The sequence below is a fragment of the Garra rufa genome, chromosome 14 (genome assembly GCF_049309525.1).
Source record: "Garra rufa chromosome 14, GarRuf1.0, whole genome shotgun sequence".
Taxonomy (NCBI): domain Eukaryota; kingdom Metazoa; phylum Chordata; class Actinopteri; order Cypriniformes; family Cyprinidae; genus Garra; species Garra rufa.
Window position 1 is genome coordinate 17280945 of NC_133374.1, and position 16303 is coordinate 17297247.

Below are 16303 nucleotides of genomic sequence, written 5' to 3' on the forward strand. Positions count from 1 at the left end.
GTGACTAATGCTTAGAGATGCACAAAACCGTGTCCGCTAAAACAATAGGTTCTGATGGAAAGAAAAAAACTATTTTGTTGGTGCCGACAGCCTAAATATATGCCTCAGTGTGCAGGTTTCAACTCTCCCTCTTAACTGTTGTCACTTTGTGTAGTGTTTTAGAATGAAAACAATCCTCGTTTTCACTGCTTTTCAGAAACGATTACACATCCGAAAGTGCATGTCACATGACCATTCAGGCTGCATACTTCATCAAGGATGTTTTAATAAAATTAATTATTCCTTGGAGTGTAAAAGTACTGTAATTTCTTTTTTTTACTTTGCAATTTATCAGTTACTTTTCTTAAATGCAACTTTGAAATGAAACGCAATAAATGAGCATGATGTTATTGTTTACACCACTGGTCTCAAACTCAATTCCTGGAGGGCCACAGCTCTTAAATATTGTTCCTGTAATTTCTAGTTTAGTATTTCAGGTTTCCTAAAAACAGTTAATAGACACTAGTAGTTATTTAGACAGTAGCCAATGTGTCCAAATAATATATATGACAATCTTATTAGTAGTAAAAAAAAAAATTGTAACTATAAATTATTTTGATTAGTGTTCTTGATTTTTCATTTCATTAGATAATAACAGAATACTAGTAATAACAGGGATATAGTTATAGCTATGGGAACTACTAGTAGTTAATGTGTAGTTACATGTGAAATTGAAACCAGCTAAAGTTAGTAGTAATTAAAACAAAAGTGCTAGTAACAAATGCTAGTTAGTTTGAATGTTAAAATTGCTTGCCATATTATGTGCTAAATTAAAGCTCTCGGGTTGCACTGGTCAGAAAAGAAGGAGGGATTGGGAACAACCATTGCAAACAAGCACTGTGCGCTGTCATAGATGTACCTCTCTGTTCAGCTACTTTCTTATAAATACTATGCAAACATGCACGGCCATAATTCGTCCACGCGTTCGTGAAATGGGCGTAGATCTTCAAGTTATGACATGCAGATCTTTACACCGCATAGACTCGTCGGTTTTATAGCTCATTCGTGTTTATTGGGGCGTAATAACTAAGGATGTAGTTACAAAACAAACTGGAGCGAAATGCATGCGTTTAAAAGTGAAACAAAAAAAGATCTGCGTGCCGACTAAACGTTTAGATCTGCATGACAAGAGGAGTTTCGATTGGCGCTGTTCGCATTCAAGTTCATCTCAAGTGCATTATGGAGACCTGCGTGATAGCCGTCGAGGAAAAACAAAACGACATCGTCAAGACACATTCGTGTTTCCAGAGGACGTTTTCATCCATGACAGTGGACGATGTGTATGAAGTCGCTAAAGTGGTAGGCGCAGAAGTGGAGAAGCTCATCGACAACTATGGGAAGTCAAGTGTGGAGGGTCTGGTGTCTCACATAGTTAAAGTGTTGGAGCTCTTGGAGAGTTTCGCGGCGAGAAACCAAGCTCATAAATGTAAAGAAGAGGAACTACTGAAGGCATTTGAGACGTTACAGGTTCAGCAGCAGAAGAAACGACATGTTAAAGAATGCGAGGAGACAAGCAACGGCACAGAGAGTGGGGTGAGAACATGGTCGACATGTCAACACTGTTGTAGCAAAGACTAACGTTAGCTGTTTAAACTGCGTTTCTCAAGTCTTGGCAGTTGTTATAGACCAGATGTGTTTTTATGTCATTGGTCGAGTTGTTGTGTGGACAGAGTTGCACTCTTTTATTCCAGATGGACTTTTGATTCGAATCGTGACACGTTGATCGATTCTAAATGCCAATAGAGGGCACTTCCGGTCTGCCCTGCCCCTCAATAAATGTCATTTTGGAGAACATCATGTACCATGCTTTAGTGGAGGGGATTTTGAGCTTGATTTCGTCTAAGTGACTCTAATCTGTTCATTAAAATGATTCGTTCACTCACTGACCCCTTAGGCAGGTTTGATAATTCTGTCAGTTCATAGCAACACGTTAAATCTTGTGTTATAAATGAGTCATTAAATCATTAAGTTCGAAGTTAGTCTTCAAATTTGCGTGTCTAATGTATACCAATTGAAATATAATAAACGTAATATCCTAAATTAATTATTAATTTAATTTACATAATTATTTGTTTACTAACAAGACGTCCAAGTCAAGATGGGTTGTTTGCTTATATGGGAACATGGGCCTGTCCTGCATAGTCAATACATGAATCATTTACAAGCAACTGTTCTCAAGTGACCTGTTAAATTGGTTTTGAAATTAATGTCTGGGTGACACCTGGTTAAGTCTTACTTAATATGTTTGTGGTTTGAAAGGATTTCTGCAGTGATTCTGTTTTGATTTTTTTAAGGACTGGCATCAAAAGGAAAAGAAACTGAAGGGAAATGTAGAAGTGTTACAATCCCAAGTGCAACAGCTCAAGGAAGAGAATCAGGAGCTTCTGGCCCGCTTACAATGCACACACTCCAAAGAAGGTACAATTATCTGATGGTTAAATTAACACATCAAATTGTTCATTCTAAAAATGTAATATCAGTGTAATTACCATTGTCGTTTTAATAGTAAATGAACTTCACCTTCTGAAAGGAAACCATAAAATGTTTTAGTTCAGTTTCAATTAATGTTACAAAAAAACGAGGCCTAATTTAAAAAAAAAAAAAAATAATAAACGTAACCATAGATTAATTAATTGTAAACAGTAGTAGAGTTTTTCATTTTTAAAATGAAGAAAAATTAGGTGAATTTTAGGGTGAATTTTCTTAATATGAAGAATTTTTTTTAACTACACCTGAAAGAAAACCATAAAATGTTTTCAGTTCAGATGGTCATAATTTCTAACGTTACAAAAAAATCTTCCATTTTCATTGGAAGATCCAGTGATTACAAATTATGAGGTCAACATTCTGTAAATAATACAAATAATAATAGATTTATTAATCGTACACAATAACATGCACTTAGAAAATAGGGTCAATTTTCTTAAAATTAAGAAAAAAATTAGATGAATTTTTAGGGTGAATTTTCTTAATATGAAGAATAAAATCTTAAAAATAAATATAAAAATAATGAACAACGTCTTCTGAAAGAAAACCATTAAATATATTCAGTTCAGATGGACATAATTTCTAATGTTACAAAAAACTTTAATTTTCACTGAAAAAGCCAGTGATTAAAAATTATTATGAGGTCAACATTTTGTAAATTTTGTAAAAATTATTTAATCGTACATAGTAAAATCTATACCATGCATTTAGAAGATGGGGGAATTTTCTTAAAAACTAATTTTGTCATAATATTGAAGGTAATTATTATCCAGAGTCATAAATATTTTTATAATTATATCATTTTTCCTTGTTGCACCAATTTGATTTACTTCATTGTTATGTGTACAGTATGAAGTCCAAAATGTAATTTTTTGTGCTTTAAAAAGTCACAAGATCTTTCAAATAAGATGTTATTTCTCTCCTCATATTAGAGAAATACAACTTGTCATTGCATATGAGCTCTCAATTTCTGTGTTTTATATTTCAGATTGAATAAAGCTGGGTTTATCTCTTTTATGGGAGGGGTTATTCTTCATCATTAATTACTGTAAACTCAGTAGTCAGGAATGCTGTTAGATTTTGTAATTCTTTTGTGAGAACACTGTTCGCATGCACCATTTTAAAATATGACCATACTGTACATTTGCTTCCCTTTTCTAGACCGCACACAGCGTCAGGAGCGAGAGGTGATGCTCAAGCTTAAGGAAGTGGTGGATAAGCAACGTGATGAGTTGAGAGCAAAAGTGCAGGAGATCTCCAGCATGTCTAAGGAAGTGGAAGCGGTATGGGTCTGAAATAATTGCGCTTAGTTGCTTAAATTAATCTGAACTATGGGCTATTTTTAGAAAGACAACAACTGCTAAATGTCTTCTTGCACTGAAAGGGATAGTTCACCCAAAAATGATGAAATTCAGAAAATTCTGTCATTTAATTACTCACCCTCATATCATTCCAAACCCGTAAAGACCTTTGTTTATTTCAGAACACAAATTAAGTTATTTTTGATAAAAACTGATTGATTTCTGACCCTGCATAGACAGCAACACAGCTGACACATTCAAGGCCCAGAAAGGTAGTAAGGACATTGATAAAATAGTCCATGTGACATCAGTGGTTCAACTTTCATTTTAAGCTACAAAGTGAAAAATAGTTGAATAAAATCAGAATTTTTGTTTTCTGTGCATGCAAAATGTATTGTCGTAGCTTCGAAAATCGTAGCAATTATGAGATTAAAGTTATAAGACTTTGAGAGTACAGAATGCGCATACAAATGGCCCGGATTGGGAGCACCGGAAGAAGTTGTCAGGCCACCCGAATTTATTTGAATATATGTGGGATTATTAGCAGAAATCATATCATGTGTTATATTTGCAGGGACAGTCTGCTTGGAAATAATAATCTTCGTCATTGCATTCATTAGGCCTATATTCTCTAAATATTTCCACTTTATTCTCTAAATATTTCCACTTTATTCTAGCAATTTAGCCTTTTTCCTCAAAATGTTTCAACTTCATTTTCATAATTTCGACTTTATGCTCGAAATATTTCGACTTTATTCTCGTAATTTTGTTTTTATTCTCAAAATATTAAAATTTTATTTTCATGTAATTTTGACTTTATTCTTGTAATTTTTAAATTTATTCTCAAAATGTTTCAACTTCATTTTCATAATTTTGACTTTATTCTCAAAATATTTTGACTTTATTCTCGTAATTTAGACTTTATTCTTGTAATTTCAACTTTATTTTGATAATTTCAACTTTATTCTCGAAATAGTTTGACTTTATTCTCGTAATTTCGTCTTTATTCTCAAAATATTTATATTTTATTTCTTGCAATTTTGACTTAATTCTCGTAATTTTAAATTTATTCTCAAAATGTTTCAACATATTTCAACAATATTTCGACTTTATTCTTATAATATTTGGACTTTATTCTTGTAATTTCGACAATTCTTGTAATATTACGACTTTAATCTCGTAATCTTAGATTTTTAAAATTTTTTATGTGGCACTAAAACGTTGTCCTAAGAAAGCTCTCTGATTTTTTTTTTGGTGAACCATCCATTTAAATTGAAAGCAAACTCACATTTGCAAAAGAAAAACACCTAAATCTATTTGACATTTCTTTTCATTGTCCCTTTAGAAATGAATGCGTAACTGTGGTAATCAGTTTTTTTCCCCCGTCAGTAAAACTGTGTACTGTTCTCGTCATCAGACCTAGTTTAGCAGTTATCAAGGTTTTCTTTGTTGAATTTGGAACACAGTGTCAACAGTGTGTCACTCACTCAGCACCTGTGAATCAGACTGTAGTTGCTCATGAATTGCATCAGAGACATATAGCTGTGGTTTGCAGCTGAGGTTAATACTTTCCCTTTCTAAGTGTTATGTTTGCATTGGTTATGAAACTGGTCAGACTGGTACTACACAGTATCCTGCAGAAAATTTCTGATATGCACTTAACCTAGCTTGCATTTTCAACATTTATAAATTATTTTCTGTGAGTGGATGTGTGTAACTGTCATTTAACATGTTTGAGTTGTTCTTCAGCTCCAGGAGCAGCAGGAGCGACTAATGAAGATAAACGCAGAACTCAGACACAAGCAGAACATTATACAGACTCAGCTGACGAGCGCAGTGGAGAGAAGGACTGACCTGGAGGCCGACCTGTGCGAGAAACAAAAAGAGATAGAGCGCCTCACCTCACAACTAGAAAGAGCCAGTGTACATACCACTGCTGAAAAGGTTTGTCACGTTAATATTACATTTATTCTTACTGACAAATTAGCTGTTCTGTATTGGATTTAGGTATATTTCCTAATCGCATAATCAGACAGAAGCTTGTATGTTCCTCTTGCTCTATCACAGAGCCTAATTTCTGCTTTGGTTGGTTGGATGAAGCATATATAGGTCACATTTGCCTTCACAGGAGTGGAAAGGACATGTTTGTGCACAACTCCCCTTCAGCATACTAACATTTTGAGATGCTTAATTAAATTCCAACATTAAAACCATGTCAGAATATTTTATCTTGATGAACAGAGATAATAGTAGTTAGCAGTTAACAAAAAAATGGAATCTGGTGGTGCAAAAAAGTCAAAATATTGAGAAAATCGCCTTAGTTCTTAGCAATGCATATTACTAATCAAAAATTAAGTTTTGATATATTTACGGTAGGAAATGTACAAAATATCTTCATGGAACATGCTTTTCTTTACTTAATATCCTAATGATTTTTGTCATAAAAGAAAAATCAATAATTTTGACCCATACAATGTATTTTTGGCTATTGCTACAAATTTACTCATGCTACTTAAGACTGGTTTTGTGTTCCACAGTCACATATTAATATTATTATTAAATATGTTTTATTTATTTATTATTCAAACATTTTTTATTATTGTAAATTTTTTTTAAATGAACTTAAATTTTAATTTAAGTTTAATTTATTTACTTTTATTAACCAAGATTATTTAAACTCAGAAGAAAAAAAAAAACATTAATACTACACTCAACTAGATCTGTAGTATTATTAAGAAAAGGAAATATTTTATTTTATATTTAAATATATCAGATCACTTTTTATATTAATGTTATTTATATTCAACTTTTGTTTTATTTATTTTTCAAACATTTTTTATTATTTTAACATTTAATGTAAATTGAATTCTAATTTAAGTTTATTTTATTAACAGAGATTATTTAAGTTTAGAAATAAATTAAGCATCTAGTAATTCACAAAAAATGCTAAATATTAAATCATACACTGAACTAGACCTAAAGCAATATTTAGAAAGAAAATGTTTTATATATTTAAATATTATATCAGATCACTTTTTAGATAAATATTATATGAAAGTTTTTGTTTTATTTATTTAGTATTCAAAATTTTGTATTATTTTAACATTTGATTTCATTTAAATTGAATTCTAATTTAAGTTTAATTTATTTATTTTAATCAACAGAGATTATTTAAATTCAGAAATAAAATAGCTTAGTAATTAATAAAAACAAATGCAAAATATTAAATAATACACTTAACTAGATCTGTAGTATTATTCAGAAAGGAACTGTTTTATTATTTTATATTTAAATATTATATAAGATCACGTTTTATATTAACATTATATTAAACTTTTAGTTTTATTTATTAGTTAAATATTTTTATTATTTTAATATTTATTTTAATTTAAATGGAATTCTAATGTACAGTTGTGGCAAAAAGTTTTGAGAATAACACAAATATTGGAAATTGGAAAAGTTGCTGCTTAAGTTTTTATAATAGCAATTTGCATATACTCCAGAATGTTATGAAGAGTGATCAGATGAATTGCATAGTCCTTCTTTGCCATGAAAATTAACTTAATCCCGAAAAAAAACTTTCCACTGCATTGTTAAGAAGGCTTCAGGGCATCCAAGAAAGTCCAGCAAGCGCCAGGATCGTCTCCTAAAGAGGATTCAGCTGCAGGATCGGAGTGCCACCAGTGCAGAGCTTGCTCAGGAATGGCAGCAGGCAGGTGTGAGCGCATCTGCACGCACAGTGAGGCCAAGACTTTTGGAAGATGGCCTGGTGTCAAGAAGGGCAGCAAAGAAGCCACTTCTCTCCAAAAAAACATCAGGGACAGATTGATCTTCTGCAAAAAGTATGGCGAATGGACTGCTGAGGACTGGGGCAAAGTCATATTCTCCGATGAAGCCTCTTTCCGATTGTTTGGGGCATCTGGAAAAAGGCTTGTCCGGAGAAGAAAAGGTGAGCGCTACCATCAGTCCTGTGTCATGCCAACAGTAAAGCATCCTGAGACCATTCATGTGTGGAGTTGCTTCTCATCCAAGGGAGTGGGCTCACTCACAATTTTGCCCAAAAACACAGCCATGAATAAAGAATGGTACCAAAACACCCTCCAACAACAACTTCTTCCAACAATCCAACAACAGTTTGGTGAAGAACAATGCATTTTCCAGCACGATGGCGCACCGTGGCATAAGGCAAAAGTGATAACTAAGTGGCTCAGGGACCAAAACATTGAAATTTTGGGTCCATGGCCTGGAAACTCCCCAGATCTTAAAACTTGTGGTCAATCCTCAAGAGGCGGGTGGACAAACAAAAACCCACTCATTCTGACAAACTCCAAGAAGTGATTATGAAAGAATGGGCTGCTATCAGTCAGGATTTGGCCCAGAAGTTGATTGAGAGCATGCCCAGTCGAATTGCAGAGGTCCTGAAAAAGAAGGGCCAACACTGCAAATACTGACTCTTTGCATAAATGTCATGTAATTGTTGATAAAAGCCTTTGAAACGTATGAAGTGCTTGTAATTATATTTCAGTACATCACAGAAACAACTGAAACAAAGATCTAAAAGCAGTTGAGCAGCAAACTTTGTGAAAACTAATATTTGTCATTCTCAAAACTTTTGGCCACAACTGTAAGTTTAATTAATTTACTTTATTCAACAGAGATTATTTAAACTCAAGTTTATGTTTTATTTAGTTTATGTTTTATTTATCATTTTTTAAATTTCAACTTAATTTAAATTTATTTACATTTAAATTTATTTGAATGTTTCTTATGAAATCAGCTATTAAGGTAACACTGTTCCACACAATTTTTTTGTTTGTTTAGTTTTGAGATTTGTAATTTCAGCATGCAATATGCATGTCACAAACACGGTAAAATGTTACCAAGAACAGATTATCAACTGTGCCCAAGTCAGACATTTATGGTTTTGACTCACATACTCATATAATTCCACCTTTGCCTCTTTCAGAGCAGTTCAGCCATCGACCTCGCAGATAAGATGATCATTGACTTGAAGGATCCAAATCGACCGTGTTTTACCAAGCAGGAAGTACGGGACATGCTTTTTGAGAAGAACGAGTTGAAGGCCAATCTTTTTCTGTTGAAAGAGGAGCTTGCATATTACCAAAGGTGAGACAGTTTGTGATGCATTTTTATATCAGCACAACACAGTGTCTCAATCTGAGCACACATTACTGTTTCATTAGGGAAATCCTGAATGATGAGAGATGCCCAGGGTTCTTGCTGGATGCAGTGCGCGCTGCCATAAAGAAGCAGAGGACCGTCATCAAGTCTAAAATGCTCGGCATACCCGTTAGCGAATGTAGCACGTGAGTACATGCCACAAACATATTGTTAACATACAGCCCATGTGAATAATGCAGTGTTTAACTGTGTTTAACTGTTACACAGAGATGAGACAGACGGCCCTTTGTTTGAGAGGAGTGGAAATGAAGACAATGACACTGACAGCACTGACAACAGGCCCCAGGGCTCACGCATCAGAAACCTGTGAGTTCATTCACACTAGTACACTACAGATCTAGCAATAACTTCCTTCAGTTCAACAATCTATTTTATGTACTTCACTGAAAACTGTTTCAGTAGAGCAATATTGTGCTATGGGATAAGCCATCAGTCTTAGGTATAATAAATACATTATGAGAGTTTAGTTGTTCTTAAAGTTTAAGATGTAGTTTTTTAACAAAAGCAGAAATTCATCTTAGTGCTAATGCAACCTAAATATGTTGTTTACTATTGGCTTCTACTCTATAAAAGATGTTGCTGCTAGTGGTGCGAAAATGACACGTTTAAGAAGCAAATCTACATTAAACTAGAGCTAAACTCTGCAGGACACCGGCCCTCCAGACAGTTTGGGCACCCCTGATTTGAATGTTATCACATTTTTTTTTGTTTATATTTCTTACCACTTTTATAGGTTACCAGACAGACATTTTTTACATGTACATTTTTTGTTTACATTTCTTACCACATTTTTTGATTATCTGACAGATATTTTTTTACATTAAATTGTTTTTGTTTGTTTCTGTTTCGTACCATAATTGTCATAATTGTGAGATGTAAACTTGCAATTATGACTTTTTGTCTTGCAATTGTAAATTTATATATCACAATTCTGATTTTTTGTGAAAATCATAATTGTATAAACCTACAATTGCGAGTTATAAAGTCAGAATTGTGAGATATAAACTTGCAATTATGACTTATTATTATTTCTTGCATTTGTGAGTTTATATCTCACAACTCAAGTTTTTTCTCACAATTATGACTTTTTTCTCAGAATTGTGAGATATAAACCTGCAATTGCGAGATAGAACGTCAGAATTGTGAGCTATAAACTTGCACTTCTGAGAAATTAAGTTTGAATTGCGAGGTATAAACTTGCAATTATGACTTGTTTTCTTGCAATTGTGAGTTTATATCTCACAATTATGATTTTTTTTCTCGCAATTTTGTGTTATAAAGTCAGAATTGTGAGATATAAACTTGCAATTCTCACAATTGTGAGTTTATATATAGCAATGACTTCTCAGAATTGCAACTTTATTTTTCTTGAAACTGAGAGAAAAAAACTGCAAAATTTAAACTCTCAATTGTTGAATGATTGAACAAATTATTTATTTTTTTGCAATTTCGAGTTTATACTTCTCAGAATTGTGAGAAAAAAAGTCACAATTACCTTTAATTTTGTATTCAAAGGTGGAAACGGGCTTCCTGACATTTACATTTGGGTTACCTGACAAACATTTTATTTACTTAGACATTTTTTGTTTACATTTCTCACATTTTTGTTACATGACAGACATTATTGCAGTGTAGCTTGCGGGGCAGGTTGGATTGCATAGTCTTCTTTCCCTTTCCCATAGTCTAACTTTCCCTTTAAATGTGTGTTGTTAAAAAAAAACTCAAGTAGGCCTAGTAAAACTATTTATTTCTGTTTGAGAGCCTCATGTATTCCACATTTTTTCTATGGAAGCCTGTTTCCACGACTGAACAAAAAATAAAAAAAAGGTTATTGCTAATTTTAATCTCACAATTCACAATTCTTTTCTCAGAATTATGAGTTTGTATAAATTAAGCCAGAATTGTGAGATATGAGCTATAAAGTCATAACTGCAAGATATAAACTTACAATTCAGACTTTTTTTCTCGCAACTGAGAGTTTATATCTCACAATCCTGACTTTTTTTTCTCAGAATTGTGACATAAACTTGGAATTGCAAATTATAAAGTCAAATTTTGAGGGTGAAAGGAGTTTATAGCTCACAATTCTGACTTAATATAGCTATATAAACTAATTTAGACCTAGTCTCACAGACAGTGTAACAGTGTGCCATAGTGTAACTAGGACATTTGTGACCCTGTACCACAAAACCAGTCATAAGGTTAAATTTTACAAAACTGAGATGTATACATCACATGTAAGCTCAATAAATAAGCTTTCTATTGATATATGGTTTGTTAGGATAGGACAACATTTGGCCGAGATACATCTATTTGAATATCTGGAATCTGAGGGTGCAAAAAAATCAAAATACTGAGAAAATCACCTTTAAAGTTGTCCAAATTAATAATCAAAAATTACATTTTAATAGATTTATAGTAGGAATTTTACTAAAAATCTTCATGGAACATGATCTTTACTTAATTTCCTAATGATTTTTGACATAAAAGAAAAATCAATCATTTTGACCCATGCAATGTATTTTTGGCTATTTTCACAAATGTACCCCAGCGACTTAAGACTGGTTTTGTGGTCCAGGGTCACATTTAAAGGAGAACTCCGGTGTGATATTGACCTAAAGTGTATTGAATCATGATACCGAGTGTAAACGTACCTTGCATATCTCATCTCGTCTTGTCCACTGCTGTCCGAAATCTGGGGTCAGTTAGCCGATGCTCACAACAGCTTGTCAATGAGATCAATGGGGCATCGAAGCAGTCATGTAAATAAATCACTGTTTTACGCCATTTACGAGGCACAAAGTAGCGCCACACTTCATCGGTAGACTTCCAAGGGCCCCGACATTTAAAACGCGACATTGAAAACTCATAAAAAGCACCGGTAGTTTATTTACGAGAAGATTTATACAGACAGTAACGGCAAGAAGTTTAGCGGCCGTCGCCATCTTGAATGTAGTCACGTTAAGTCGAGTGACGAGCAGGAAGGAACGTATCAGGTTTTCAACTTATCAGGTTGTAGTTTCCTTCGTGCTCGACATTCGACTTATCGTGACTACATTCAAGATGGCGGCGATCGCTAAACTCTGAAGTTACTGTCTGTATAAATCTTCTTGTAAATAAACTACCGGTGCTTTTTATGAGTTTTCAATGTCGCGTTTTAAATGTCGGGGCCCTTGGAAGTCTACCGATGAAGTGTGGCACTACTTTGTGCCTCGTAAATGGCGTAAAACAGTGATTTATTTACATGACTGCTTCGATGCCCCATTGATCTCATTGACAAGCTGTTGTGAGCATCGGCTAACTGACCCCAGATTTCGGACAGCAGTGGACAAGACGAGATGAGATATGCAAGGTACGTTTACACTCGGTATCATGATTCAATACACTTTAGGTCAATATCACACCGGAGTTCTCCTTTAAGTATTTTTTTAATGTGCCTTGGAAAAAACATTACTGTGTCCATCTTGAGACAAAACAAAGGCACTGATATGTTTTAAGATCAGTCAGTGCAAATTTCTTTGAGTTGAAACAGCTCAGACTTACATTTTAGTCTGCGACTAGGCTTAAGCCTTGTTAGTGAAACCGGGCGATAAAGATATAAACAATTCGTAATTCTGAGAAAAAAAGCAGAATGGCAAGATAAAAAGTCACAACTAACATTTTTTATTTAGTGCCAGAAATGGGCTTCTATACTTGACTGTGTATAGTGTGTAGTAATTTGTGTTATACAGATATAGCAGCTGTATATTTTGGCTCTTGGCAGCATATGCTCTTGGTGAAACCCTAAGCTAATTTTAGTCTCTTAATCACGTTTTGCTCTTTGGCTTAGTAAGCTCAGTAACTGAGCATGCTGACTAGCTACTGAGCTACTACCTACAAAAGAAATCCCCCTCTGTCATTGTTCTATCAAGCGATTTATAGCTCTCTTATCTCCTCTGATTCAAACCTTTAGATTTGGTTTCCTGACGCCATCCAGTAGGAGCTCTGGTTCCCAGTCCTCCAGCCTTCCAACATCTAGCTCAACGTGGGAAATCATTGATCCAGAAGAGCAGGGAGGTGAGGAGGAGACACAGACCCTCAGCTCCTCTTAAGAACCATCACAACTGGGTTGAAAGAGAGAAGTTTAAAATATGTTCTTGATCTCATTTCAGTTTCAATCCAGAGAACAGACTACTCTTTGTATTTGGTTATACAAACATAGTATTTTAATAGCTGTTGCCTCAGTATAAAAAGCATTCTTTTGTTAATTTAGCCTGATGTTCACTCAGTGTCACCTGAAGATGAGGTCAGACTGTGTCAGTTACATACATATTTTTAATGTTTGTCATTTACTGTTCAAAAATGTAGGGTCAGTAAGAGTTTTAGAAAAAAGTCTTTTAATCACCAAGGCTGCATTCGTTTGGCAAAAAACGCTGTGATTTTAAAATAACTATTGTTTTATTTTAATATCATTTAATAAGTAATTTCTTCCCTGTAAAGCTGAAGTTTACGCCAGTCCTTAGTGTCGCACAGTCCTTCAGAAATCATTCTAACACGCTGATATGGTGCTTAAGAAACATTTCTTCTTATTATTACAGTTGCAAACGCTTGTGCTGCTTAATTGTATTTGTTAAAATTGTTATACATTTAATTTAGGATTCTTTGATGAATATAAATTTGAAACTAACAACTTTTATTTCTGTACTGCAGCTTTTGATCAATTTATTGCGTACCTGCTAAATAAAAGTAATAATTTCTTAGGAAAAAAAATGGAAAAATCTTACTGACCCCAAACTTTTGAGCAGAATTGAGCTGTAAACCCACAACTGCGAGATGCAAAGTCACAATTGTAAGATATAAACTTGCAATTCTGAGAAATTAAGTTAGAATTATGAGATATAAACTTGCAATTCAGATTTTTTTCTCACAATTCTGACTTTTTCTCAGAACTGATATAAACCCACAATTGCGAGATATGAAGTCAGAATTGCGAGATAAAAACTTGCAATTCTGAGAAATTATGACTTTATTTCTTGCAACTGTGAATTTATATCTCACAATTAAGATTTTTTTTTTTTTTGCAATTCTGACTTTTTTAGAATTGTGAGATATAAAGTCCAATTCCGAGGGGGAAAAAATACATATTTTCGCAATTTTGTGTTATAAAGTCAGATGTAAAATCACAATTCTGAGACAATAGTAGCATATACACCACCAGTCAAAGGTTTTTGAACAGTAAGATTTTAAATGTTTTTTTTTAAAGAATTATCTTTTGCCCACAAAGCCTGCATTTATTTGATCTAAAATACAGCAAAAGCAGTAATAATATTGTGAAATATTTTTACTAATTAAAATAACTGCTTTCTATTTGAATATATTTTAAAATGTAATTTTTTCAGGATTCTTTGATGAATAGAAAGATCCAAAGACAGCATTTATCTGAAATAAAAACTTTTGTGACATAATAAACTATACCAATTTCTTTCAATTTTTTTTGGAGGGGGAAAAGAAATTTTAGACATTAATACTTTTATTTAGCAAGGATGCTTTAAATTGATAAAAATGACGATAAAGAGATTTATAGTGTTAAAAAAGATTTCTATTTTTTCTGTTTTTCTGAACTTTCTTTCATCAAAGAAACTTGAAAAGATTCTACTCAGCTGTTTTCAACATAATAATAATAAATGTTTTTTTACCAGCAAATCAGAATATTAGAATGATTTCTGAAGGATCATGGGACTGGAGTAATCATGCTAAAAATGTAGCTTTGAACTCACAGGAATAAATTACATTTTAAAATATATTCAAATAGCAATCAGTTATTTTAAATAGTAAAAATATGTCAAACTTTTACTGTTTTTGCTGTACTTTGAATAAAATAAATGCAGGCTTGGTGAGCAGAAGAGACTTCTTTAAAAACAATTAAAATCTTACTGTTCAAAAACTTTTGACTGATAGTGTAAATGTTTAAAGGTTATCTGTCATTTTTCACTTTCTCCTATCTGAGTTTAATATGCAAAGACAACTGTTAGTAATACATTTTGTTGATTATCCAAAGAGTGTAAACTATGATTTTGTGGCACTTTTGTGGCAACATTGCCGTTTCAGCGCCCAACATGTTTACTTACGGCTTAACAAATGGCATGCATTTGGGCCAAGGCTACCTGTAATAAGCTGTTTATTGGGAAAATGACTTGAAAGGGTTTGAAAACAATCACTATTCTTGTCATTTCATGACTGCAGACTGATGCACTTAAAAACATGACAGTAATCTGCAGTGTTTTGATAATCATAATACACCTGCCATTATATTATAGATGTCTGGATAGAAACTACAAAGAATTATAGCAGCTATTTTTATAGAGAGTATATTTAATACAGATTTTAACCAAAGATACTGACATTGTATTGCCATCACTATCACACTGATCCTGTATGTCACTAGGGGGCATTAGAGTATTTTATATTCATTTTCTTCCAGTATATTTTCTTATAAAACATTAGCTGTCCCTAAAAAGTATCTATTTTAAAGATATTAAGCATGTTTTTAAATAAAAATATTTTAATATTGACAACCAACATATGATATTATGAATGTCCAGTCAGTTCTGTGGTGATTATGTCAACCTGATATTATAAAAGCATGTAAGAAAAAAGATGCATTGGTCAAAATTTTTATTGTTTAAAAATTGTATCATCATTTATTAATCCAAACCTACTTTTGCAGAACACAAACGATTATACTTGTTAAGAAATTATGACAAAATGTTTCTTTTTTGGTGAACTACCTTTGAACGAGTTGATACTTTACCCTCTTCAGCCATTCATCTGATCAGAAGTATGTGTCACATGGCTGTTTTGTTAAAAAAAGAGGCAAAAATGTATGGACGTGATTCAAGTCTACTTGTATGAGTCTTAAGGTGTTCCCTGATTGAGAGGAAGTCTGTGTTTCCTTCTAAGGAAATCAGAGATAATGGGTGCCTTTAGCTGAATTCCATTTTCTTTAGCTGTCTGTGACTCATCCGTTTATCTTTAGACCTTTGGAAATAAAAGTTAACGAGTCTCATATTGACCTTTTACTAGTGTATTATATTTTAGTAAAAATGTTTGTTACTGGAAAAGTGCTGTGTGGCTAAATAAAATCCAGAGATGTTATTGTGACGTTTGTGTGTGTGATTTTTGACCTCTGAACAAAAAAGGCCGTCTTTAGTCAGTGCAATTTTTTTTATAATTGGTAAGGATGAGAAAATATTGGCCATTAAAAATACCCAACTCCTCCCTCAAAATTCTGGGCC

The 16303-nt window shown here is 33.2% G+C and overlaps 1 protein-coding gene across 1 annotated transcript; it reads left to right on the top strand.

The window, feature by feature from the left end:
• The first annotated feature begins 859 nt into the window (after positions 1-859).
• rilp (Rab interacting lysosomal protein) lies at positions 860-16163 on the top strand. Its single transcript, XM_073817577.1, has 8 exons — positions 860-1572; positions 2334-2457; positions 3688-3809; positions 5577-5771; positions 8794-8954; positions 9032-9154; positions 9237-9335; positions 12982-16163. Exons 1-8 carry the CDS (start codon positions 1162-1164, stop codon positions 13118-13120), a joined length of 1374 nt encoding a protein of 457 aa, XP_073673678.1. The 5' UTR covers positions 860-1161; the 3' UTR covers positions 13121-16163.
• Positions 16164-16303: the final 140 nt, after the last annotated feature.